Genomic DNA, 27,142 nt, shown 5'->3' with positions numbered 1-27,142 from the left:
GCAACCAATATAGAACTGCTACGTTTAATAAATGTTTTAGGAATGTTTCTCTTGCCTGTTCTGAGATAAAAGGCTGGTGTTCCAGGTTCAGCTATAGAATGCTGTCTCTTCCACAGCATGAATAAATAGATGCACATTTTAGCAAGTGTGAGGTGTTGCTGTTTTTTCTGATGAGACTGATAATAGAGCAATTATGCTCGTAATAAATAAGATCTGATAAACACCAAAGCACTAAATGAGATTTTCTTGTGGACTCCATACACATGTCAGTGCTAAGTTCTATCACTGCGGAAACAACATTATGAATCAATCCTAACTAGTTAACTATTCTTCCTCCTCCCCTTATGAAGGATAAATAGCTGAATTATTCATATACATTGTGACTAGATAAGAAATGCTAAGGTGTCTTACAAAGAAGCAGAAGAAGCTGGACTTCAATATTACTCTGCTTCTTTTACCACAATGCCTGTTACTAATTTAGAGGGTTTCAAGCAAAACAGATTTTGTTGAGTTGGAGTACCTGGTTTAGTCCTATTGAAAGACACTGCTGACTTGGCAGTGGTGCTAAATTGCCACCTGTGATGTGCATTTTTTAAAAGTGTTCTTTAGAGCAGGGGCATTCATGTTGAATCTGTATTACAGGAAGTGCTTCTGATTTCTTAGTCCAGAGTTTGTGACTTGAGTTCTTGTTCCCGGAAGTGTCATTTGCTACCCTATCCTGTTTGAGATCACAGTGTGATTCTTAACAACAAACCTTACTTTTCTCCATTCTAGTAACAATGCGTCAGTTTGATCATCCTCACATCGTCAAGTTGATCGGCGTTATCACAGAAAACCCCGTCTGGATCATTATGGAGCTCTGTACGTTAGGAGAGGTAGGAAAAGTTCAGAAGCTTGTGTATGCCTAAGTCTTGCAGATGTTTTATGAAGAGATCTGGGAGGACTGCTTGTTTTGCCAGCCCATGTATTTGCAGCTTGACACTCATCAAAACTCTGCAGCTGCACAGTTTGGGGTTCAAATTCAACCCTGGAGTAATCAGGCCTAGCTGTGCTGGTGATGGGAGATTTGCACCTGTTTACCCCGATGCTGTTTGACTCATAGTCCTCAAAGGAGTTCTTTGTAGTTAAGCAGAGAGTGGAACTGATAATAAATTAAAACTTTCATGCATGCTGTGCACAAGATGTGTATTAATGGGTAACAAGTAAAACCATATTACCCTTGAGAGAGAGCTATTCCTAATAGATTTGCTTGAACCAGGTTATACAGTGGGGTTGAGAATTGAACTAGGGTAACTGTTATGTGTAACAGATTACACAGCTCAGTTCCCTTCTAATGCTTTAGCATTATTGTTTGAAATTCTATTATTATCCCCTTAATGCTGTTCCCAACAGCTGCCGGCAACCTGTTTTTGATTTCCTTCTTTCCTCCAGAAATGCTTTGATTCATATTACTTGCTAAAAAAAATACTGAAGTGATTACCGTATTTGCCACTTCCTTCCACCTGACAAATTAATATAGTAAAGTGGAGGGGTGGGGGTTTCAGTTCAGCGCTGTCAGCTGAATGCCACCAGTTTGGCTTTATCATGGGCTGTAGTCCGGTCCAGTGTTTTTGCTGCACAATTGGGTGGACAGGGCTCATCTCTGCCTTATGACCTCTTGGTCTCTCTTCACATCTTCTGCTAAGTGGTGGTGGGGCATGGGCATGTTCAGGAATGATGGGAGTTGTAGTCCAGTGACATCTAGAGAGCCACAGGCTCCACCCTCCCACCCCGCTCTAAAGAGTCAAGCAAACACCAGGCAGTAAAGAAGAAATAAGAGTATCAATTTGACACTCATCAAAACTCTGCAGCTGCACAGTTTGGGGTTCAAATTCAACCCTGGAGTAATCAGGCCTAGCTGTGCTGGTGATGGGAGATTTGCACCTGTTTACCCTGGTGCTGTTTGACTCATAGTCCTCATGCCTCACCCTGGGATGATGGGACCTCACCCTGGGATGATGGGTGTGAGTGATCATGAGTGTCAGGGAACTGTCCCCGGCACAGCGCAAGGTGGTGGAAGGGCTCTCGGGATGCTACAGAGAGCCCTGGCCCCACCTGACTAGCAGCACCTCTTCTGGCAGCGGAGGGAGCAGCGAGGCTTCCAGCGGGGAGGGGCATGGGATTCAGGGGGTGGAGGGTCGAGGCTCTGAGGATACCTGAGAGACCCTGCACTCCCCTAGCCCAAGGGGCGAGGAAGGAGGCACGCAATTTCCGTCACCCCAAAGGCGTCGAGGGGTGAAACGAAAGGATGGGAGGTGGGGTTTTCGGATACCAAAACTCTTTTGTTGGGGTCAGAACCGGAAGGGGCCATTCCCAGATTCTGCCGACGTTTGATACAGATATGAACTTATTAACTCTGCACTGTACATAGTATGCACAATAAAACTACTAAAGGAAAGGTCAGAGATTTGCCTGGTTACTCATGAGCAACGAACCGAGGACCTCACAATGAGGTCCCATCATCCCAGGGTGAGGCATGAAGGAAGCAGTGCAGCAGCATTCTTAAGACCCAGGGAGTCTTAAGGTGAGCTAGGGATCACAGCAGAGGGCTGCTGGTTGCCGTGTATCTATGGGAATGGGGCTCAGGCAGAGCTCAACAAACCCACAAGAACAAGTAGGGAGAAGCCTGTGGGAGCATTCTGGTGGACAGCATGGGAAAGGGGAGCAAGGCCTGTTATATGACTTTTTTCCAAGGGTATCCAAATGCCTTTTGGCAGGATAAATGTCCAACAGCATTGTAGCCAAAGTGTGGCCAATGAGGAGGAAATACTGGCATGAATGGGGAGGCTCCCAAGTTTTGCAGAGGTAAAAGAACTGGGGCGGCGGGGGGGGGGAGACTAAGCCCTAGCCAACCCACCCCACCCAACCCAAAATAAGGCTGAGTATACTTAGTAGTCACTCAATTGCTGGTTTCCTTTCTGCAGCTTGGGAGACAGAAAATGGGGTTGTGTTGAATATTTTGGAACAATAAAAAGCACCCAGACAGCAACATTTTGTCACAGATACCACTTGTTCATTCAGCTATGTTTTTATTTTGCCTGAACTTTTCCTCTCTCTTTTATCCATAAAGCTGCGGTCGTTTTTGCAAGTAAGAAAATACAACTTGGATCTGGCATCTTTGATACTGTATGCTTATCAGCTTAGCACAGCACTTGCCTACTTAGAGAGCAAACGATTTGTACATAGGTAAGACATCTTCAACCTGCAGAAATTTTAGTTTTAGACCCCCAAATGCATGCGTATGTTTGTCTTCTTTAGCAGCCAGTCTGTTTGGCTATACTGCTTAAAGTTAGGAGAAATGTTTTGTTATCTAGAACTGCATCTTCACATTGGCTATTTAATTTATTAGAACTTAATTTACTGCGTGAATAAAAATACTCCCAAGTTTAGAATAAAACTTTGAAGTTCCAAAATTCATTTGTTTGCATCTCTGTTCCCTTTATTTATGTGTTGGGGATCCAGCTGCACTCAAGAGACTTAGTGAAGAGTGACACCTGCTGGACTTCCGCTTTTTAGTATTTTAAAAAATATTTGCAGCAAGTGAGTCTGCCAAGAAATCTTCTGGTTTATTTGCAAATGCAATTTTGAAACCCTTTCAAAATGTGAGAGCTCATCAGCAGTGTTCTTAAGAGCAGGAAGAACTGTACTCATGCTGTTTTCTGCTGCAATTAAACTGAAAACCAGTAGAAACCACCCCTCAGATTTCTAAGTAATAAGATTGAATAAAATGTTGCATTAAATATGGATGACAGAAACATCTGGATGGCACTTGGTTAGCTAAGGCTACTTTAGTGTGTTCAAAGTACTCCATGCACTCCATCTTGTAATCCTCACAAAATCCCAGCTAGACCTGAGATTTAAAGCCACCTTCTGAGTTTATGCTGGAGTTGAGATTGAAACTGGGGATTTCATGAATGATAATTTGGGAAAGAGGAAGTGTAAGCTCCCCCTGTAGTGTTAAATGCATTTTGCATTTCCTCTTTGGTGTGAAATGCAAGCTTTTTTTCACCATGAGGAGAAATGGGAGAGTTCTGATTTATATGGTGAGAGAGGTATGAGCAACGGAAATTTGGAAACTCTTGTACTCCCCAGTTGCTCTGATTCTCCAAGCACCTGCTGTCACTCAGAGGCACATGAGTGGATGGGTAAAATCTTTGTACTTTACTAGCTTAGAGCATGGGCTATAATTGCTCTTCATGTCAAAGAAATTGTGTGTACGGTACAGTCAAGAGTCGTAGGAAGTCTGAAACTAATGAAGATTTTGTAATTCACCTTCACATGGATAGGGCAAGATTACCAGAGAGGCGCCCTAGATTTGAAGGTGTTGCACACACTTAACATAAAGTAGGTCTCAATTCAGTGATTTACACTGAATTTTTGGTAACAGGGCAAAGTCTGACTTCTGCAGATGGTTATCCTAGGTCTAGGAACATCGATTTGGCTGGGCATAAGGTAGCTGCAGAGCCGTCTCATCCATAGAGGCCGGTGGCGCGGCGCGCCAGGGCGCTGGGCACCCCAGGGGCGCCCCCGCGAGCCCGCCGGCATACCGGGCTCCCCCTCCCCAACCCGCCCCCGCCCCCACGGGCAGGCGGGCATTCGCGCGCCGGCGGGCGGGCTGTAAGCCGCCCGTCCTCGCCTCCCGGAGCCCCAGCTGGAGCGGCGCGGGGCTTTGCGCGACCTTCCAGCACTCCAGCTGGGGCTCTGGGAGGCGAGGGCGGCCGGCTTGCAGCCCGCCCGCCCGCGCCTCATCCTCTGCCTGCCGGCGCGCGAGCGCCTGCTCCAACGCCACGCCCCTCATCCCCCGCTCGCCCACCCCCCCCTCCCGAGGGGCGGCCAGCGTGGGAGGGAGGCGGGCGGAGAGGCGGCAGGCTGGGGGCGCCGAGGGATCGCTGCGCCAGGGCGGCTGATCCCTCTAAGACGGGCCTGGGTAGCTGCTTGCATACTCATATTGTTTTCTCTGTAGATCCTAAACAGACTTTCATATACTATGTTGTGTGTGCACAGAGTGGTAGGCTAGTGCTGCTCACCTGACCTCCAGTCTGTTGTGTCACTGCTACTTACCAGGGGGTAGAAGGGGAGGGTTGGGATGGTGCAAACACACTGGCAAGAGCACCAGATTGACTCCACCAATGTGTGTGAACCACAGTGCCCCCTCCCCTCCCTTTCTGCCTAAGTTGCAGCAGTGTGACCGACTGGAGGTCAGGTGAGCAGGAGCGGCCCTCCATGCTGTCCAATACTGGTAGTGCACTTGTCATTTCTACCAGGAGGAGATAACTCGGGTTAGTAAGGGAGAATGATGCTAGATTTCAGTGTGATGAAATGCACAGAATATTGCTAATAGTCAAAACTTTTGATGCCTTACATTTATGTGAAAGGAAATAACTGTTGTGTCCTCTGGCAGGGATATTGCTGCTAGAAATGTGCTTGTGTCCTCCACGGACTGTGTGAAATTAGGTGACTTTGGTTTGTCCCGGTATATGGAAGATAGTACATATTATAAAGGTAAGAAAGGGGAATGTTCAGCAAGGCATGGTTTCCAAAATGTACTCAACATCATTGTATTTACTAAATCAGTTGATTTTAGATGGTACATGCGACATAATACAGAACTACAGTATAATGGCAAGTAAAAACAAACCCAGCCCAGTTTAAAAAATAAACCAATGTTGTATAATTACATTTAGGAGAAGCCAGAAAAATGTTATTTCTGCAAATTATTCTGCTTACCGTTGCAGCTTTCTTAAATAAGTAACCAGATTTTATCTGCCCAATGACATTCAGCACCTGTCAGTTTAAAATATAACACTTTCCTTAGAATTTCATACCTGACTTATTTTAATGGAGAGTTAGGGAGCCAAGCTGCATGCATTCTGCCCTCTTGCCCTCTGTGGTGTATGTTGGAACAATAATCCAGATCCTGGGCCAGCCTAGTGAAAAACAAGGCCTGTAAACTTGGAAGAAGTCGGAGCGCATGTGAGATCAGATGGCAGAAAAGCCTGCCGCAAGGCAGTGGCTTAGCAAGGCAGTGCAGTGGAGTGCAGCAGGAGATGAGTAAACAGCAACCAAAGGGGGCATCATAATCAGCAATGCAAGTGGCTCAGTGCAGCTTGACAGTAACATTAGGTTTTTAGTCTCTGCTGTTACTTATACTCCTCTCGTGAGAGTACAACTGTTAGGCACCTTCCTTGGTCTTCACCTTTGTAATTGACGCTACACTCTGAGAAGCCCGGCACAAAAGGATCTTTACAAATGGCCAGGAGAAAGAACAGTGTGTATACTATTGAAGATAATCAGCTGGATATACTTTAGCATTAGCAGTTAACGGGTCTTCAGTAGTTGTGATTTATACCTTCCAGCTTCCAAAGGAAAATTGCCTATCAAGTGGATGGCACCAGAGTCCATCAACTTCCGACGTTTTACCTCAGCCAGTGACGTCTGGATGTTTGGTAAGTGATGATCAGCAAGAGCTCCATTTATAGGGTTGTTGTTTTTTATGTGAACCACTTATAGGCTTTCATTTCCCATATTTTTCACACTGACAAGTTCCCTCCAACCTTGTGGAAGGATATTAAAGGATTTATGGGGTGCAATGTACCTCTGGATTTTGCACACAGACCTACATACATTGCATCATTCTGCTGCGTCCATGTCAGTGAGGCTGGGCAACCTAATGTCAGGGTGGAAGGCAAGTTTTGCTTTTACTGTGGCGTGTGATTTACTTTTCCCATAGGAGGAAATGATGAGCATTTGCTTATATGGGAGCAGGGATACCATTGCCATTTGGGCTTCATGAGAGTCGGTAAATTGGTTGCCTTGGGACATGCCTTTTCTCTGGACAAGGTCTCTCCCTCCTGAAATATTCAGAATTGTAGTCTGGAGGTGCTGTTGGATCAACCATTGCTCCTTGATTTCCTGTTGGTAGCTGTAGGCTGGAGTGCCTTTCACCTGCTTTGGCTGAAAAGCCAGATGCCTGCTATAGCCCTGGCCATTGTTAGACATGCTTTGGTAGTTTTCACATTAAACTTTAGTAATACACACTATGTGATGAGGTTGCTTTGTTAAGTGACTCAGAAGCTTTAGCTAGTGCCGGATGTGGTGTTCTGCCTTGCATATGTTGTTTATTTTGAAGTACCGGTAGCTGCAGTGGAATGGCTCCTGATGTTCTGCAACTCTCTCCCAAGAGGAATTTATTCTGCCTTTTCTGTCTTTACAGAGATGGGTGAAGACAGGTTTTTCAGGCAGCCTTTGGTGTTTGATGCCACTTGTTCATTCTGCTTCTTGTGGTGGTTCTGCTGGTGTTTGTTGTTGTTGTTGTTGTTGTTGTTGTTGTTGTTTTCCTTTGTAAGCTGCTGTGACGTTTTATGAGTAGCAAAACAGCATAAAAATGATAATACTAATTAGTGGAACTCCACCCCCTCATCTACAAAGCACAATCCTTTGTTATCTTGCTCATGCTAAATTGTGATGCAATATCAATGGTTCTTGCTGTATGTGTGTGCGTATGTGTGCACATACGTATATACACAAACATTCATTCATTCACAAACACTCATTTATATAGAACATGGGTAGGCAAACTAAGGCCTGGGGGCCGGTTTCGGCTCAGTTGCCTTCTAAATCCAGCCTGCAGACAGTTTAGGAATCAGTGTGTTTTTACATGAGTTGAATGTGTCCTTTTATTTAAAATGCATCTCTGGGTTATATGTGGGGCCTGCCTGGTGTTTTTACATGAGTAGGATGTGTGCTTTTATTTAAAATGTATCTCTGGGTTATTTGTGGGGCATAGGAATTCGTTCACCCCCCCAAAAAAAATATTCCGGCCCCCCACAAGGTCTGAGGGACAGTGGACCGGCCCCCTGCTGAAAATGTTTGCTGACCCCGATACAGATAAACAAAGGTGTGCTACAGCTAGGTTCTGGAAGTTCTTCAATTCTTCTGTACTTATTTCTGTACATGACAAGAGGCAGGAGAGGTTTTATCCCTTGTAATAATCAAGCTGAGCATATGCCAAAAGGGGTGGGTTGGTATCAGCCTCACTGTGCTTAGTAAAAGCATAGTGCAACAAAAACAAGCTCATTTCTTTGTATTTTTTTGGTTCATAATTACTTTTATATTGCAGTTAGAGCATTCTTTCTTCAGTAATTTATTTTTTAATTGGTTACAGGAAAGGCATTGTGGGTAGAAAGCCCCAGCTATTAACAGCTCCTAAGGCAATTTTTGTTGGATTACCCATGTTAAGCATAGTTTCGATTGAAACTACTTTGTCTCTTGGTTCAGCTTTTTTTCTTTGTTGAAACTTAACCTCAGACTGAAATACTGTCAAGAAACGTCCACAAGTAAGAACAAGCTTGTGGGAAATGTGGAAAACAAGGATTGTTTACTCTTTATCATTATGACTAGGATGGTGAAGTTTAGCAGGCTGGTTGATTAACCAAAAATTTAGTTGAATAAGTGGTTAAGGCCAATTTGAGTAAGTGGGGCTGAAAGTGTAGAGCACACTTCTTTTTTAAGGCAGCTTTTGCTTTGTGATAAGTTAATAAGAAAGGGAAGTATTAAACATGGCCTTTTAGTGTAGTAATGCGTATGTTTTTTAAAGAAATTACCATTTCACACTTCTTCAGCACTTTGGGGGGGGGGGGAATCCATTTTGAGGCTTTGTTTTTATGCCAATGAAATATGTTAATCAATTTACTTTGTTATAATAGTGTTGTGGTTGGGTTTTTTTTAAGTTCCACTGTTCTTCTAATAAAGCAGCAACCTCTGGCCAGACTTGCCCCACCAGATGTTTCCATTTGACCTGCCAGGCCATTTTAGCAAGCCATGTCCACCTGTCCAAATCATATATGTACTTTCCCACAGTACCCTCATCTTGTCTGGATTAAGCCCAGACAATATGGTTGAGAAACCTTAGCTTGTTGGGTTTAGATTGGGAAAGTAGATACCTTTTGCCCCTTGGTATCCTAGCAACTGGACCATGCCTATTCCGAGAACAGGTTTTAGCCTAGATGTGTCTGTCTCCTCCAAAAATGGGAGTGCACACATGAACAAGAATTTCCCCTTTTACGGTTAATCTAATATATCTTTCCTTTATGTGGTTGGAGCATAAATTCCACGGTGAATATTCATGGTTTGGAACAACAGATAGGTAGTCTGCTGAGGCAGATTTCTGAACAAAAACGCAACTGTTTGTTGAGAGGTTGCACAATTTCCAACTCATTATTGCTAGCTATTGTTCAACAACTCAGTCACCCCTTTATCTGTATGCCTGAGAAAACAAATCCTTTCAAAACTTTATTAGCTAAGTCTTTATCCTGGCTGATAATTTCCCCACAAATACTCTTGTTTCTGGTTAACTGCTCACTTTTTGTTTTCAATTTCCCAGGTGTGTGTATGTGGGAAATTTTAATGCATGGCATAAAGCCCTTTCAAGGAGTGAAGAACAATGATGTGATTGGCCGCATTGAGAATGGCGAGCGATTACCAATGCCTCCGAACTGCCCTCCCACTCTGTACAGCCTTATGACCAAATGTTGGGCATATGACCCCAGCAGGCGGCCGAGATTTACGGAACTTAAAGCTCAGCTGAAGTAAGAATCACTTTCTTGTCTGCTAGCATCTCATGTTATGTGCTAATCTTGTTATGTTAAGATATGGGCTTTAAAGGGATTGTGTTTGTGAGGGAGGAGGGTGGAGTGAAGGATCGATGGCATTATTTTGAAATAAAAATATGCTTGTTCGTGCTTAGGATATACTGTATTTTTCCATGTATAAGACTAGGTTTCCCCCCTAAAAATAATGTCCAAAATTAGGGGGCGTCTTATACACGGATAGAGCTCCCCCCATTTTCTTAAATCAGAGTCCCCAAACATAGGGGGCGTCAGATGGAAAAATACGGTAACTATTTTAAACAAAGCATTTTTAAATAAATAAATAAATCTGTGAATATTTGAATCAAATAATATTTGGTGTGACTGCTCTGTTTCATAGCCTTCCATCAAGTATATATTATGTTTGTCAGTCCCATTGAATACCTACCAAGTGCTACTTCCAGACTGTATTCACCTTCAGTATATCTTATTTCCTTTCCCCCATGATTTTACTGGTCTACCTTTTTTCACAGACTCTGTGGTTGATATTCTCCCCCTCCTTTTTTATTATTTTTGCTGTGGAGGGTGAATTTGACCATACAGTCCTGCAGCTTGACTCTTGGAGCATATGTATTTGAAGGGCTCAGTGGGCACTCCAACCCTTCTTACAGCTGCCTTGCAGATATTGCCCTAAATTCTCACTTTTTGGTTGCTTAAAATAGTGTTCACCTGGCTTTTTTGTTGGGGGCTTCCAAGACAGTGACCACTAATAGTAGTAAGCAGTATAACGATATAGCACACTATAAAAATAATAAAAGTAAAAACAAAAAGCCTCCAGCAGAAGCCCCTTCCTAAAAATAAATAAAGAATGAGCATAGCCACACAGTAAAAACAACCAGCCACTGTCTTTGTAAAAGCTGTCTGAACTAGCTGTTTTGGGATGAGAAGTGTTAGGGTCAGGCCAACTTCCCCTTTGCCCCATAGGAGGTAATTTTGTCCTTGTCCTCAACCAGAAAGAAATTCTTCCCACGTGCTTGGTGTGGAGACATGGTGTAGGGTTTCAGATACTGAGTGAACAGGTAGAGATGTACTGGATGAGATGGAATTGTTAAGAAGTGCTGGACTCCCTATATTCTAGCAAAAAAGGCACTGACGTTTTCCCTATGTGCCAAGAAGTAAACACTGCTTCCTGTTTCACCTGAACAGGTGGAGTAGAAGATTGCTGTTTCTTAGAAGAACTTATATATTTTTCACAGGTCTTTTTTTCTCCCTTCTCTGGACAAAGATCCCTTGGCTTTGCTTTCACTCCATAAAGGCTATGTCAGCCCTTTTACTTGCAAGGGTTGAAAATTCTTTGCTGGTGATGCAACCTTGGGCAGTCGTAGAGCACATTTCAAATATTTTATTTCTATGCCCCTGAAAACCAAATTGTTTAGAAGGTTTTCTTTTTTGCATCTGCTGTTGACTAATTCACACATTATGGTAAGCCAGAGTTAATGTGAGGAAATAAATATAAATTAAAAAACACAACTCTGTCCTACTATACTTGTCTGAAGAACTTTGAGAAGATTGCCTTCTATTTAGTAATACAATAACATGTAATTCCCTTTTAGGGCATGGACTGCACTGTCAAGGGTTATTGTTGGCTAGTTGGATAATGGTATTTTCCTGAAAAAATGCATTCTGATGGCTATTTCAAATAAAATGTCAACTTTGCTAAGAAAATTAGTTGAATGCCTTCAAGCTGTTTAAGATCTGGCAGGGTAAGCTGCAAGACAAGACATGCTCCGTTACTTACTGTGCAACAAATAACGTTCAGTTTGGGAAAAATATGGCTCAAACTGACTTTCCTGACCTCCTGTGAATTCTAGCTTTAAAATGCTAAGAGTGCATTAGAACAGCTGTATAAAGGCACAGTCAAAAATATCTCCAGACGTTGTGCTGTTCCCATCTATGGACTCTTCCCTCCCAGTGGCCAAACAAAGACAGTTTTATGTGTTATTTTTAATCCTTTGCTTCAAGCAGATTAAAGCTTCTCAGAGTCATTTCCATTTCACACTCTTCTTTGTCAGGGCAGAGACAAAAACATCTGAGGATTGCCTTCATTTCAGCAGATCAGGAATTGGGGGCAGGGTTGCTTTGATGCTCCCTATTTTAAAGTCTTGCTGTAGGCTCCAAAATTGGGGGGGGGGGGCGTTCATTAATCAGCATTGACTGGGAGTTACACCAGGAATCTGTTCTGAGAGTCATGGCTCAGCCTAGCTTTTGGATTTCCAAAATAATTAGAGAGTCCTTCAGAGCATGTGTGAAATCCTTACCACTGATGACCACTGCTGGTTTCCACACATGAGTTTGGGACTTGGTTCACAAATCCTTTTTCAGAAGGCCACTTTTAGGAGGGAGCAGAGAATGGTAATGGGCAAAGCCCTCTTGAATGTGGATTGCCATATCCTCCACCCTATTTTTTAGGTCAACCACTGCCAACCTTGTGTTCTCCAGATGTTTTAGGCTCCAACTCCCATCCGTCCCAGCCAGGTCCTAGATTTGATTCCCAGTATCCCCAGGTAGGACTGGGAAGACACCTGAAACCCTGGAGTCTGCCAGTCAGTGTAGACCAGGCATGCCCAAAGTCCATTTGGGGGGCCTAATCTGGACCACCAGTTGGTTTAATCTGGCCCCCTAAAAAAGCTCAACAACTTCAATCTTAAAAAAAGCTCAACAACTCAACAGCATGTTCACTTCATTAAATCTGACCCTCTTTGAATAAAGTTTGGACACCCCTGATGTAGACCAACCTTGCTTTTTCCAGATGCTTTGAACTACAACTCCAATCAGCCCCAACTAGCACAGCTATGAAGACTGCACCAGATTTTTGGTTCAGGGGCTAGATTTAGCTCAGGGTTCACTAGTGTTGATCCTTGGAATGGCAAATGGGAGGCATTACTCAAAGGCAAACTTTATCCATGGCTCTTCAGCTTTTAGAAAGAGGGAAAAAAATCCTTCCAGTAGCATCTTAGAGACCAACTAAGTTTGTTATTGGTATGAGCTATAACAAACTTAATTGGTCTCTAAGGTGCTACTGGAAGGATCCCCCCACTATGGCAGACCAACATGGCTACCCACCTGTAACTACAGCTTTTAGAAGTTAAGCATTTTCAAAACTTGTCATGTAGGCATACAGGCAAGGTTGTTTTGGAGGAACCAGGGCAATGTGTATGTTAGCACCTCTGTAAAGCAAACTGGAAATACATAGCTTATCTGAAAAGAAAAGGGTTGATTCTAAATTTGAAAGTGAAAAATGTCATGAATTCTTGCTGCATCTGTTTAGACTTAATATTACTGTGTGTTGGAGACACCACGGTGATGTGGATAGATAGCTTGCCAGGCATGCAGCTAAGAAATCAGGATTCCCATTTTTAGCTGGTTGTAGCTCTACATGTTTTTCATTGTCTTGGCTATTGACTGTCTCTTGTAAGTTGTGGCTTTTAATGAGCTAGTGTGTTGTAGTCATGAGCCCCCATTTCTTTTACTCTTCCCCAAGTAGAATGATAAAAAGTTTCCATCCAACTGTTAAAACAGACAAATAAGTAAAAACTTGATAATCAAATGGTTTGTTCATCATGTGCACATGGAGACCAGTTTCTTGAGGTTTGCAGCTCTAAAGACAGTTTGCAAATGACACCAAGTGCTCTTTAAAGCAAAGGTGCTGCTAGGATTTGGGTTGTTAACTGGGGTGTGCAATTGGTGGAGGCAAATAGCTTTGTTACTGAAGATGAGTAATGAAATGGGTCTTCCTTGCCACAGTTCCAGCAATAAGACAGATGGGCTTTCCCTACCCCAGACCCAGAGAACTGGGGATATTTAGAGAGAAATACTGCTGTTCTATGTATGTATGTATGTATGTATGTATATATGTATGTATGTATGTATATGTACATAACACAGCTTATCCTATCTTTATCTTAGCTAAACAGTTTTTGCAAGGTGGTATATTGTTTTAAAAACATGCAAGACCCGTTTGAGCATTTCAGCAAATGTGTGTGTGCTTTGTTCTCAAACCACACTCAACTCACTAAAAGTAAACAAGCAAAAACAGTTGTTCATCTCCAGACCAAATTCACCTGATATTTTGCTCCTGGAACAGAACCATAAAGGGGGGGGGGGAATGGCACTATATTTGTCTGATTTATTCTATCTTTGTGGTAGTAGTAGGGTGTGTTCATTTGGAGCCTACTGAGATTGCAGGGCAGTAGGCTCAAAATTCATTTACTGTATTTCCAGCAACCAGATGAAATAAATTGCTATCTTGAGTTTTTGCCTTCTCCATTCCTATAGAAACTGCAGAGTGGTTTTACATTTGGCAGAGCAGAGAAGCAGAATCTAATGGCCAATCAAGGAGGAATTTATTTTTAAAATGAGCAAAGGACTAAGGCAACTGATCTCATGCCTTTCATCACTTTGTTCCAAGTGGTTAACTGGGGGAGCTAGGCAAGGAGGGTATAAATCCTGAACAGCCTTTAGAAACTCCTGCCTGGCATCCAAAAGTTGCTGTGTTGCCAAACTGATTAGTTTGTGGCTCTGTAGAGACCAGTGTGGAAATGATCGGATCAGCTTCAAACTCCTTAGAATATATGTAGCACAGGATACTGTAACTGCTCAGTAAATCTTGGAAGCTGCTGCATGCCAAGTCTTTTCAAGATGGCTACTATCCAAGTTGGGTGATTTGCATGGCAGGAAGGGGAGTGAATTTCTGAAGAGGCAGCAAATCTTCAATTAGTCACTTCAAGTGGGAAAGATGTGGTAAGTAGCTGAGCAATAGAGGAGTTAGTACTCTTATTTGCTTTACTGGAGAAATTCCTTCTGTTCTCTGTTAGAAGCCTATCACAGTTTTTGTTTGAGCTTGTCTACTAGTAAAAAGTTAAGCAATAAGAGTTTTAGATGCAGTTTTAAGCATTTGATGTTATATTCAACATTACTAAGAGAACTGAAAATACCTCTCCGTCTTTCTTCCTTAAGTCTGACTTTTCAGAGATGTAACAATCTTATTTTACATGTGGTGTATGAATGTTTTCAAGCAAGTATGTGCTTGATTAATTGCCTCAGTATAATTACACTGGTGCCATTAGATCAAAAGGAATGTGAATATATAGATATTTTCAGTGTTCTTCTGTGGGATCACCCGTAACTTTCTAAATATATCTCTCACTGCCATATGTCTTGATGTTTTAAGAGTCTTGCGTTTCAAAATACAGTTGCTAATTTCGCAAAGGCATGCTCCCCACACCCCCATTTCCCCTCCCCACTATTAGTCTTACGAAGCCTAACCGTTTCTATTGCTGTCTAAAAAGAAGACATATTTGTCTAGCAAATTCCTTACTTGTCTGCCGTCTGGAACCATTGGTTTGGGGAATGTGCTTGGAGGAGACTTGAGGACGGCATCTATTACATTCTGAGCCAGAATGCCATTTATCTTCAGTGCAACATTTATTTCCCCCCTAGTACAATACTGGAGGAAGAGAAGCTGCAGCAGGAGGAGCGAATGAGAATGGAATCAAGGCGACAGGTTACGGTGTCCTGGGATTCGGGAGGATCAGATGAGGCTCCTCCCAAGGTACAGAAGATGGGTTTCTCTCATATCCTTTATACTAAAACTGTGTGGCTTCTTAATTCCAGGAATAAGCACCAAAGGCCACATCCGGATACAGAGCCTTTGAATCTCTGTTGTTAAAGTCCAGGCAACTACATTCTTTTTATTATTATTATTATTATTTTAAAAAAGCTGTCTTCCCTTTGCTGCAGAGGTCCTTTTGAAAAAGTCCTGAAAGAAAGAAAGCTTAAAGGTAGCAGAAATGGAAAGAAATACAAATTAGTTCTTAGATATGTCTTCTTTAAGAAATAACTTGTTATTTTTCTATACTTGAAAGATGAAAAGTATTACATAAATTCTGTAAAAAAAAATGTGAAACTGGCATGCAACTTCTGATGTTGATTATCTGTTGACTGAAATTTAGAATAAGTGTGATTTCAGTAATTCCTACTCATTTGGTTCAAATCTCGTTATCTGCTTTGCTGAAACTTGGTATGGTTCATGACATGTTCACCATAAACCTCTATGAAGACATTAACTGGGTCTGATAGTAGGTGAACATTCAATGGTAATACATCAGGTGGTTGTTCACTGTTCTCTACATTCTCATTGTCCTCTTTAGAATCTCCTCCCAGGGGCACCCAAATTATCATTGTATTATTTTACCTGGGGATTAAATATTTTCATTTTTGTCTTGCCTGATCGATTGTAAATAGCTGGCTTGTGAGACATCCATAAAGTTTTGTTTACGACATAATAGCAAGCCATAATAGCAAGTTCATTCCATTCTAATTTATACTGAGGCTTATCCCTTGCTCAGTGGATGATGAGACCATTTTCAGATGTTTTGCTTACATCTGTTTTCACTTCATCAACCTTTCCCTCAATGCTGATGTACATGCAACAGATACCTATGCTGCATAAAATGTGAGTGGAATGCCAGTGTGTCTCTGACTGGGGATTGGTTATTGGCAGGCTGGTAAGGGCTCAGGGGTAGAGCGCATGTTTTGCATGCCACAAGGCTCCGAAAGACCCCTGCCTGAGACCTTGGGTGCATTGCTGTCTGTTGGAGTAGAGAATATTAAGACTAGGTGCTTGGACATGTTTGGAAGAAGCTGATTGATTGGATCCATTTCTGTCTGGCTTCAGGTCCGATCATAGCACCGCTTTGGTTATCCTAGTTGATATTTGTTGGGAGAGAGATGGAAGGAGTGCGCCCCTGCTTGTTCTCCTTGATCTCTTGGTGGATTTCAATACTGTTGAGCATGGTATAATAATAATAATAATAATAATAATAATAATAATAATAATATTTATACATACATACATACATACATACGTACATACATACATACATACATACCCGGCCCACCTGGCTGGGTTTCCCCAGCCACTCTGGGCGGCTTCCAACAAAATATTAAAATACAATAGTCTGTCAGACATTAAAAGCTTCCCTAAACAGAGCTGCCTTCAGATGTCTTCTAAAAGTCTGGTAGTTGTTTTTCTCTTTGACATCTGGTGGGAGGGCATTCCACAGGGCAGGTGCCACTACTGAGAAGGCCCTCTGCCTGGTTCTCTGTAACTTGGCTTGTCGCAGTGAGGGAACCAACAGAAGGCCCTCAGCATTGGACCTCAGTGTCTGGGCAGAATGATGAGGGTGGAGATGCTCCTTCAGATATACAGGACCGAGGCCGTTTAGGGCTTTAAAGGTCAGCACCAACACTCTGAATTGTGCCTGGAAACGTACTGGGAGCCAATGTAGGTCTTTCAAGACCAGTGTTATGTGGTCTTGGCGGCTGTTCCCAGTCACCAGTCTAGCTGCCGCATACTGGATTAGTTGTAGTTTCCGGGTCACCTTCAAAGGTAGCCCCACATAGATCGCATTGCAGTAGTCCAAGCGGGAGATAATTACAGCATGCACCACTCTGGCGAGACAGTCCGCAGGCAGGTAGGATCTCAGCCTGCATACCAGATGGAGCTTCTGAAGTACCTCAGGAAGGTGGGAGTTGAGGGCACTGTACTTCAGTGGTTCTGATCCTACTCCCAAGGCCATTTCCAGAAAGTAGTTATGGGAGGCTATTGTTTGGCATTGTCTGAGTTGTCCTGTGATATCCTGTCCTGTCCTCCATGCTATTTAATATCTACATGAAACCACTTGGAGTTGTCATCAGATTTGGAGGTGTCACCAATATGCAAATGACACCAAGGTCTAGCTCTCTGTTCCATCTGAATCAGGAGAGGTGGTCGCAGTGTTAGACCACTGTCTAGAGACAATGGTGGACTGGATGTGAGCCAGTAAATTGGAACTGAGTCCTGAAAAAAGAGGTGCAATATGTCCTAGGTTCTTGAGTACGGGAAGTGAGGAGATTGCCTGTCCTGGTTGGTTGCACAATAACTTGGTTGCACGATAACTTGAGGGTGCTCCTAGATTCAATCTTGTCACTGGAGGCTCAGGTGGCCATGGTGGCTTGGAGTGCTTTTTTCCAGCACTAACTACAGTAAATTTTAAAAGCATATTTTGTGTTCCTTTCTTAGTTACCATGGCTTTGCCCTTCAGAACACAGAAGGCAATAAATTCAAATGACCAGAAGTCAGCACTGACCTGTAGCTGAGCCATTTGAATTAACTCTCCTGGTGAAGTGCTTTGAATAACTAATATATACATTTGCAGAAGTATGGCATGAGTTGTAGCTGCAAACTGCCATTAGTATTTTACAACGTTGTTTGATGGCATTAACTGTTAAATTCTTAGAACTAATCTGAGTGGATAATAAGTTTCTTTAAATTAATGAATGAAGAATTACAGCTTGATTAAGAGAAGCACAACACTAAATCCTTTGAAAGCTGTGGCTAATGAGCAATGGGACCTGATTAGCACATAATAGAGGAGATTTTGGATCTGTGCTGGGGGGAGGGAATGCAGATGGGCTCTGACATGACTGAGAGAAAAGTGTTCTAGTTACCTTTTCTGACTTCTACTTCGAACCTGAATGTACTGGAGGCGGGGATCAACCTTCATGAACTTTTCAATAAAACTTGACCCTATGAAAAAGCATCAGTTGAGTGCAATAGGAATTTGTAAAGCACATTACTTAGTCGCCATCTGTAGGAATCACTGTAATGCCAAAGCCCTTTTTTGTTGTTGATTCAGTTTGTTCATCTAGTAATTGTCCTTATTCCTTTTTTGTTCCTTTGTCATACAAATTGTGTCCATCCCTACTACATGTTTCCATTTGCTTCCAGTCATAAACCTGGTGATCGTCCTGGGCAGATTAGGATGGGACCCAAGTCTAAGTACATAAATGAAAGAAACTTCTTGCATCTCTGTTTTGTTGCATTTTTATTTTATTATTTTACTAAAAACGTAGTGAGTTGCGTTACTTTGTTTTGAAATGAAAGTGTGTTTCTTTGTATTTCTAGCCCAGCAGACCTGGTTATCCCAGCCCAAGATCCAGCGAAGGGTTTTATCCCAGCCCACAGCATATGGTACAGCCCAATCATTACCAGGTGAGAACTACTACTTCTTAATTACTATTGTTTCACTGTTTTAAAAATTCATCATCTTAAATGTTTGCAGAAGGAGGGAAAGCATGGTTCATATAGTTGGGGGATGGTCCACACATGGCACATAGGGAGCCCTGGAACACTTTCGTAAGAGCTTTTTCCAGTATTACTGTTACTCCCATTAAACAGTTACTGCTAACTGCATGCCAGACATGAGGCAGAAGTGATGAAGTCCCTGGGCAGGAGAACAAAAATTAGGCGTATGATTTTTTTTTTTTTTACTATTGACTTATTTTGCATACTCCCCCCCCCCTGCTAATTATGCTCAGGCATAGCTTCTATAATTTTGCCAGGCACAACCCATATACTTTCAAGCACATTCATCACAATTTTGAATTATTATTTTTTTAAATTAAAGATGTTGTTCCTGATAATGAATTCTGTGCCCAGTGCAAACTTATTTGGTTGAACTTTGCTATCATAGAATTGCAGAATGTTAACAACCCTGAAATTGGGTTGCTGAAGGAATAATGGATTTATGTTGGGTTGTCAAAAACACGTTATCTGGCACAGTAACTTGAAAAAGATAGTTACAGGTAGGTAGACGTGTTGGTCTGCCGTAGTTGAAACAAAATAAAAAAATTCCTTCCAGTAGCACCTTAGAGACCAACTAAGTTTGTTACCAGTATGAGCTTTTGTGTGCATCCACACTTCTTCAGATGGTATATGAAGGTCTCTAAGGTGCTACTGGAAGGATTTTTTTTATTTTGAAAAAAAGAGAAGAAACTGACAGCCGTAGAAGGTACACTTAGTTATTATTATAAACCTATGTCCTTTTGGCCTGTCTTGTCCAGAATTGGTATACTGGCAGACACTACCAGTAGCTCTGCAAGGTTTTAGCCAAGTCTCTCTCTCTCTCCCCCCCCCCCCCGCCCCAGTCTTGTCAACTGGGACCTTCTACATGCAAAACATTTTTTCTGCCACTGAGCTACGGGCTCTCCCTCATTAAAGGAGTAATTACACCAAAAGACCTTTAAAAAATAGCTCCAAAGGGCTGGGGCATTGCTAGGTTGGGCTGCAATTGACCTGTGAATACAAAAGCTCTGATGAGGGGGTAAGTGTAGACCAGGCTTCCTCAACCTCGGCCCTCCAGATGTTTTGAGACTACAATTCCCATCATCCCTGACCACTGATCCTGCTAGCTAGGGATCATGGGAGTTGTAGGCCAAAAACATCTGAAGGGCTGAGGTTGAAGGAGCCTGGTCTAGACAAATATGCAAGATGGAAAAAACTTAGGTATATACAATTTCTAATGCCAAGTACCCAATTCTCTCCCTCATGCATTTTCTTTAATGAATGTGCTTTTTAGATTACTGCTTAACTGTATATTTGTGCATTCCTTTCATTGTGCAGAAAAAACATAATACCTATATTGGTGAACGTATAATTACTCATTCCCAATTTATAATTCTCGCTGTCTTTTAAAAAGCAAATGAGTGAGTGAGGTTGGCAAAGTGGAGATATGAGAAGCATCAGAGGCAGAACTTTTTTCGGTCGGAACTTAGTAGAACTCAGTTCTGGCATCCCTCAGGTGGGTGCCATTGCCATTCTTAGAGAACGAGGGATGTGTTCCTGGTGAGTTCCGGCACCTTCTTTGTCTAGAAAAATAGCACTGCACAGAGGTACATCCAGATTAAGAATGCACTGGGAGGTAGGAAGGACTTTGCTGAAAATGGTTTCGATGAGTAACTAGAAGTAGGCTGTGCAGTTGATTTGAGAAGTTTGTTCAAGTGTAGGAAGAAATAACAACATTGAGCAATATGATAATTTAGCAAATGATGCTGATAGCCAGTGAGTTTGTGCAAAGGCAATGAAAGCAAAACAAAGGCACCAGACAGTGAAAGAGAGAGGTGGGAAAAATATATACTGGGGTGTGTGGGTGTGTGCGTGTGCGTGCGTGCTTTAAGTCTGTCGCTTTGTGCATGGCAGAATCTCAGGGGAAGGAATGCACACGAGGCTTGACTTATTTGAAGTTGCAGTGAGTGAGGAGGCATTCAGATGATGGAGCTCCTATCTGCAGCAGGCTGAGAGTGAAGACATTTGAGCTTGACTGGGAGTCAGAAGTGAATAGGGAGAAAGAGTGCAGAAGATTTTATTGAGGGGGGATGGCCATAGAATTGTAAGAAGTTTATTTCAGCAGTGGCATGCAACCTGAGTCAAGAGGGGGAAAGGTAGCAGTAATGCCAGTGAGGAGGGTGTTGTGGTGGGTTAGAGGAGGGGCACCTGGAGCATGGGTGAGGATTTTCCCAAGTGAGAAAAGGGAAGGGTGTAAAGTGATGTAAAGACAGACAAGGCGGGCAGGATTTGAAGATGGTTTGGATGTTGGCAGATCTTACCCAAAGTGCTCCAAAAAGTGAGAATCTGGAGATGAAGCAAGTATCAGCATCTCTCACTTTACACAAGTGAGGGAATGACGTAGTTTTGAATGGAAAGAGTATGAGCTCTGTCTTTGCCATTTTAAATGCTGACATGTTTGCAAGGCTACTGGGAAGAAATGTGGGCGAGACTGAGATAGAGGATTAGACAGAAGCTGAGAGGTCAGAGCTGAAAGAAAAGATGTGGGCACTATTGCTGCACTGTTGTCTTAAAGCTGTAGTATAATCCTTCCTCATTTATTTAGGGTTTATGGAAAGCTGTAAGTTGCAAATGTTGCACAGATGTGGAAGTGCATTTAAATGTACCGATAAGACACTTCTCAGCGGTCTCCTTGAAGGCTTTTACATTTGCTAAGAGAAGCCAAAGTTTATGCATTTATTTTGCTTTGTTTTATCTTTGATCTTGTACCACCCTGGAGCCTTTGACAATAATTATTGCAGTAACTCACAGATGGATGCAAAGCTTGCAGTATGTCTACAATGCTGTGCATTTTTAAACCAGTCTCTCATTTGAAACCAGCTTTGGAACACAATGGAGAAACTGTTGGAACATCTTCCAGCTTCTTGTGCTAATTATCTTCTGCCACCACAGACGTAAAAGCTTGTAGAAAATGCTGGGGGTCTGTATTTAGCAGTATATATAGAGAAATGCAAACATCATCATTATTAGTGTCAGCGAGCACTGTGCGCTTGTATATCATGCACAAGTGTTCTGATATGGGCGTGTTCATTCAGGGCATTATAAATTGAGTTTTTCAGAAACAACCTCTAAAAATTAGGTACATATAAGGCAGCATCTAAGGGCATACCATATTGTGACTGAAAGCATCAATTTCAACTCTCCTTTTCTCTCACTTGGATTTTTTAAAAAATTGTACTCCCCTGCTTTTGATTTATGAGGACAAACTCTTAAAACATGTAAAAGTTTAACTGGAGACTTCGTAGTGAGTTCAGGCATTTCTCATTGCTTTCTTTGGTAGGTCTCAGGGTACACCAGTTCCCATGGGATTCCGGCTATGGCGGGTAGCATTTATCCAGGCCAGGCTTCCCTCTTGGATCAAACAGATTCCTGGAATCATCGGCCTCAAGAAATATCCATGTGGCAACCCAACATGGAGGTAACTTCTTCCCATATAATTAGCAACTTGTGGGCAGTTGAGAGCATTCGCTTGCTTTCTAGCTAATATGTGTATTCCCTCTCTCCCTGCCTTCTCCTCCTCCTTCAATAAGGCTTCAGTAGCCTCATTTGTCCTCCTCCTGGTGTTTCACCCCCACCCAGTTTGACATAATCTATATGACGAAAGCAGCTCCCAGCATGCTTCTGTACAGCCTTGCTTTTCTGAGAGAGCTAGTTAATCATCCCAGGCAATCCATATAGGGCAGTGCAGAGTTGTTCCATTGCTGCACCAGAGCAATCAGAGCCAGAGGGCAGTGATGCTAGGTAGATTATACAGCTGCCATCTGCTGGGAGAAAAGGGAACCTAGTGTTGGTTTCACACCATTCTCCTCCTTCAGTGAATGGCAAAACATTTCACAGTTAGTCTTCATTCCTTCCGCAGGCAAGATTTTGGCTTGCCCTTTCCCTTACCCAAGTTCTAATATACTCATCTTTTAATGCACTATGCTGGAGGAGGCCGAAACTTTGTGCTAAAAAACAACAACATTCTTGTTCCTCTGGTGTGCTGTTTAAACCTCCCTGTCCAACCTCTTAGTACAACAACTTCCTACAAGTGGATCTACTCATGACAAAGCATCACTGGCATGTCATTTGGAGTGCGTAGGTGGTAGTGCTAGTGACACGAAGCATTGGGAGCAGGCTCTCTCTAGACCATTAAGCACCTGTTTCAGTTGCTGAAGGCAATTGCTGCTACAGTTAGCTGAGTGCTTCTAGTGATATAAGAGGGTTTTTAGATCCAAATATTCAGTTCTCTTTCTGATGACTTTTTTCAAGTGCCTTTTCAGCCAAATAGATGGTCTGTAATGGATAGAAAAATACTTTTCAGTTGCGCAAATTTCCTGGCAGTTTCTCATTTATCCTTGCAATGACCAGTGAATTAGGTTCGGCTGCAAGCTAGCTGCATATCTGAATTGGGGGTTCAGCCTAGAATTCTCGTGTCTAAATGTAATCTAGAACCTTGTTTGTTTAATGAGTTTATTGCAAACTGATTTTTATCTTGCCTGAAAAGCTGCTGCCTTCAAGAACAGGATTATATTAACAGAATAAAAATACTGCAACAATTAATATTCTTGGTTTCTCTCTCTCTTCATCTGGTAGGATTCCGGCAGTTTAGATCTACGAGGAATGGGACAAGTTCTACCTGCACATCTAATGGAGGAGAGATTGATACGACAGCAACAGGAAATGGAGGAAGACCAGCGATGGTTGGAAAAAGAAGAGAGATTCCTGGTAATACATTCCACTGCGCTGCTTCTCTCTCGCTAATTAATGCAGTGTTCTCTAAGACACACTTGGTGCTGGGCTCAGGTCAATGCAGACACTGGTCAGATGCACCAATAAAACAACCACAAGTCTCATGGTTCTGATAATAATTGCAAAGTAGGGATCCACAGATCACACTTGTGGGTAAGATCCAAGTAAAACCTGACATTTGCAAATGTTCCAGTGTCCCTCCTTACAGATACATAGGTGATGTTGTAGATCTGGGGTTGCCGCTGTTCACTCCCACTTTAGATCCTAGTTAGGAACATGACCTCATTCCAGTTCTTACCACAGATCTCCACACAAGAGGAAGCCTCTTTTTTCAAACTGACCTAATTTTATCTGTGCAAGTCACAGGAGAGATACAAGAGGATCAGAGCTGCCTTCATCAACACTTCCACCTAAGGTGGAAGAAACCAAGTACACAGGTCTTTCCCCCTCCCTCCCTCTCACTCACTCAGATGGGTTCTGCTCTCTCTGATAAGGAAGATGGAGAGGCTGAAAGGGCTAAGAAAAGGCTCTCCTAGTGCAGACCTTTCCTATATGATAGTTTCCCCTGGCGACCAGCAAAGAAACTCTACACCTATCTGACTCAGATGAGGATAATCCCAAGACTCTGTCTGAACCAGCTAAGCCTCAGTCTTCCCCTTCCACCTGACCAACTTCACTGAAATCATCTGGAAGGAATGAGCCAGGCCTTCCAAACCTGAGTTGCACTTTCCTACCTGTGACACATTCTACCCTCTCCCACATGATGAATTGCAAGACCCGGCCACACCCAAGTTGGTCGCTATGGGGGTAGTACTCATGTCAAAGGCTCTTCTCCTAACTTCAGACTTGTGTGAGCTACTGATTGATCAGCAGTGAAGAAGTGAAGCTACTACACACAGGTTTGAGTCATCTTCTTTGGCTCTGAGGGTCTTTGCTAAGTCCTCAAATGATCTCTCAAGCAGCTTTTACTTGACTAAATGCAGCTCGGACAGAGATGCTAAAGAAGCGTTCCAAGGTTTTCTACTCTTCGGTCTTCCTGATGGGTGCCTTACTAGCCATCCTTTGCCAGACAGACCCATGTCTTAAGATCTCCTGGAGAGGATCTGTTCCAAGGACCCTCTTTAAGTTAGTCAAGCATTATACTTTCACAAAGGAGAGGGCCTTTTCTGTGGTGGCACTTTAAATTTGGAATGCCCTCTAAGGAGGCACACCCAATGCTGAGTCTGCAAGAAAGAAAAAAATCTCAGGACTAACTTACACCCCCCCATATATATATATATATTCCAAAACTGAATGAGAAGAGTTGTGACAGTATATTCAAGAGATTTCATTAAACATGTAGGCTTCCAATTAGTCCAGTTTTAATTCAGCCCTGCATTCCATAGCTAGAGCTGTCTGCATGGGCACAGTGCCAGGCTACTCCAAGCCACACCTAAAGGAGCTACTCACTTCCTCTTCAGAAGCTCTTGGAGTTAACAAGGTAACCTGCAACAGACCACAGCTGAAGTGCCTCTTGTACTTCTCAGCTGTTTGGTGTTCTGCTTAGAACCAGAAGGCCTTGGAGGAGACCTGCACTTGAGCCTGGACTGAGCCTCCCATAAGTGGTTGCGGCAGGGAATCTGTGGCTGTCAGGTTGGAAGGGAGGGGGTTGTGGTCTAGGCTGAACTATCCTCACCCCTTCCTGATGTGTCACAGAGAGGAGAGGGTTGGCTAACTGGATTCTGCAGGGCTGAAACAGGGAACATGAATGCCCAGTGTGCAGCCTGGTTAAGGGGCAGTGAAAACGCAGGCCCTAGAGGCAAGGAGACACACCCTGCAAGCCCCAGGTATGAAGGGAAAGTGGTCCAAATGTCTTTGATGAACTTTAAGCAGGCATCCACACAACATTTTAATCAGATTTCTTAGGGGTGGAGATTCTGGGTGTCTCCAAGAGGCAATCTTATTTTCTCTGTTAATCATTGGACCTGTTTTTCCTACGCTTTTAGCAGTTTGCATCCTTGGATCTGTTGTGGCTTTCTGTCAATAGCGCATTGATAGTTGTGCGCATGAGCACGCACACACTGTTCAGCAAAGCTTGGAATTCTGCAACCCCTCACTGGCCTCTCTGGATTTGGGGTGGAATAACTGACATAGTGCTCTTATCTCTGGCTTTTTATTTTTGTTTTCAGGGGTTGGTGAATTCACAAATATTCCCACATATGTGCAGCTCAGCACTTGTCTAGATGGACTAGGAAAACACAAATAGCAGCAGGGAAATTGGTGGAACTGTGTGCTAAAGTTGGGTTTTTATTTTAGGATTAAAAAAAAGAGAGAGAGAACACAGCCGTCATTTTTCCTTTGTTGAGAATGACTTGTGCATTTTTTCCCACTGAATTAATGAAAAAAAAAAAAAAAAACCCGACATGGAATGCAGCAGAGCTCTCCAGCTCCTCTTTGTGAAGAGGGGCGGGGCGGTGGGTAATTATATCCTTGCAGTTCCCAAAAGAATTCAGCTAAGCAAGGGCTTCTGCGCACATTTCGCTTTTGTGGCATTTACCCTAAAGTGTTTTGCTGTTGTTGGTAGTGTATTTACGGTAAGCTGCCTTCACTTCCTGCTAGGTAGAGTGCCCAGAAGAAAGCTTGCACATACCTGGAGGATGTTGAATTGAGAAACAACTGCCCCCAGGATGCTGTGGACACACACTACCAATCTATCCTTTTCAGTCACAACTGCAACACCTGTCCTGTCCGGTTGCATCCTTTTTTCTTTTCTTTTTTAAATGGATGTGACTTTTAACAGCACCATTTTCTATACACAAGGGGGACAATCTGTTGTAAAAATAATTGTAGGTGCAACCTCCCCCGATAGAGATGCTTGAGGATTTTGCTTAGTTCACATTTTTAGGCAATCCACCTTGATTTATGCTTATGGGATATATACAGTTTACACAGTTTTCTGAATTTTTCAATATTGTCATCTGCTCAAAAATGCAGTAAAATGTATTTCAGGACAAAACAGATACAAAACCATGCATCTTGGGGTGATATGCATACAAAATGCATATTTTGTGAAATACACATTAAAATGTGAACAATTTGGGGGTTGTTTTTTTAAATATTCCATAATGATATGGAATGGACCTATGAATGGAGTGCCATGGACCACAAACAAATTGATCTGTCCATCCATGTTCTAGGATAGTTAAGGAAATGAGAAGTGGCGAGAGTTCAGACCCTGATGCCATGGTGCTGTTTCAGGCTGGAGAGAGCAAAGGGCTAACTCCCATCTGTTCCAGGAAGCATGGCCAATGATCATGGGTGATGGGAGTTGCTGTCCAGTGACATCTGGAGGGCCATAGGTTAATCAACCATGCTCTAAAGAGGTTGGAACATCCCCTTGGAATAGTGAGATGGTGCTGTCATTAAGAAATCAAAGGCAGAGGGGTCTGTTCCTCCCTCTTCCCCTCTACATCCTCCTAGTTGGGCAAACTAGGTTAACTATCCCTGTGATAGTTATTCAGTACTATCTACCTCACTCATGTATTGTTCAGTTGTGTGGGAGCTCCATCATTTGCCAGTG

The 27,142-nt window shown here is 42.8% G+C and overlaps 1 protein-coding gene across 17 annotated transcripts in view; it reads left to right on the top strand.

The window, feature by feature from the left end:
* PTK2 (protein tyrosine kinase 2) overlaps positions 1-27,142 on the top strand; it is a 175,594-nt gene that overhangs the window by 130,167 nt on the left and 18,285 nt on the right. For 14 of the 17 annotated variants that reach the window (XM_033155919.1, XM_033155920.1, XM_033155909.1 and 11 more), the window contains 9 exons: positions 775-875; positions 3,110-3,225; positions 5,441-5,541; positions 6,396-6,485; positions 9,422-9,626; positions 15,126-15,237; positions 18,634-18,720; positions 22,133-22,270; positions 23,428-23,559. In XM_033155919.1, coding sequence (XP_033011810.1) covers positions 775-875; positions 3,110-3,225; positions 5,441-5,541; positions 6,396-6,485; positions 9,422-9,626; positions 15,126-15,237; positions 18,634-18,720; positions 22,133-22,270; positions 23,428-23,559 — 1,082 coding nt within the window. Of the gene's footprint in view, positions 1-774; positions 876-3,109; positions 3,226-5,440; positions 5,542-6,395; positions 6,486-9,421; positions 9,627-14,407; positions 14,427-15,125; positions 15,238-18,633; positions 18,721-22,132; positions 22,271-23,427; positions 23,560-27,142 lie in introns of those variants that run through there. The other 3 variants (XM_033155921.1, XM_033155922.1, XM_033155923.1) reach the window with 2 other exon arrangements.

This window comes from Lacerta agilis, chromosome 7, assembly GCF_009819535.1.
Source record: "Lacerta agilis isolate rLacAgi1 chromosome 7, rLacAgi1.pri, whole genome shotgun sequence".
Taxonomy (NCBI): Eukaryota; Metazoa; Chordata; class Lepidosauria; order Squamata; family Lacertidae; genus Lacerta; species Lacerta agilis.
This window is presented reverse-complemented; position numbering and strand designations above follow the sequence as displayed.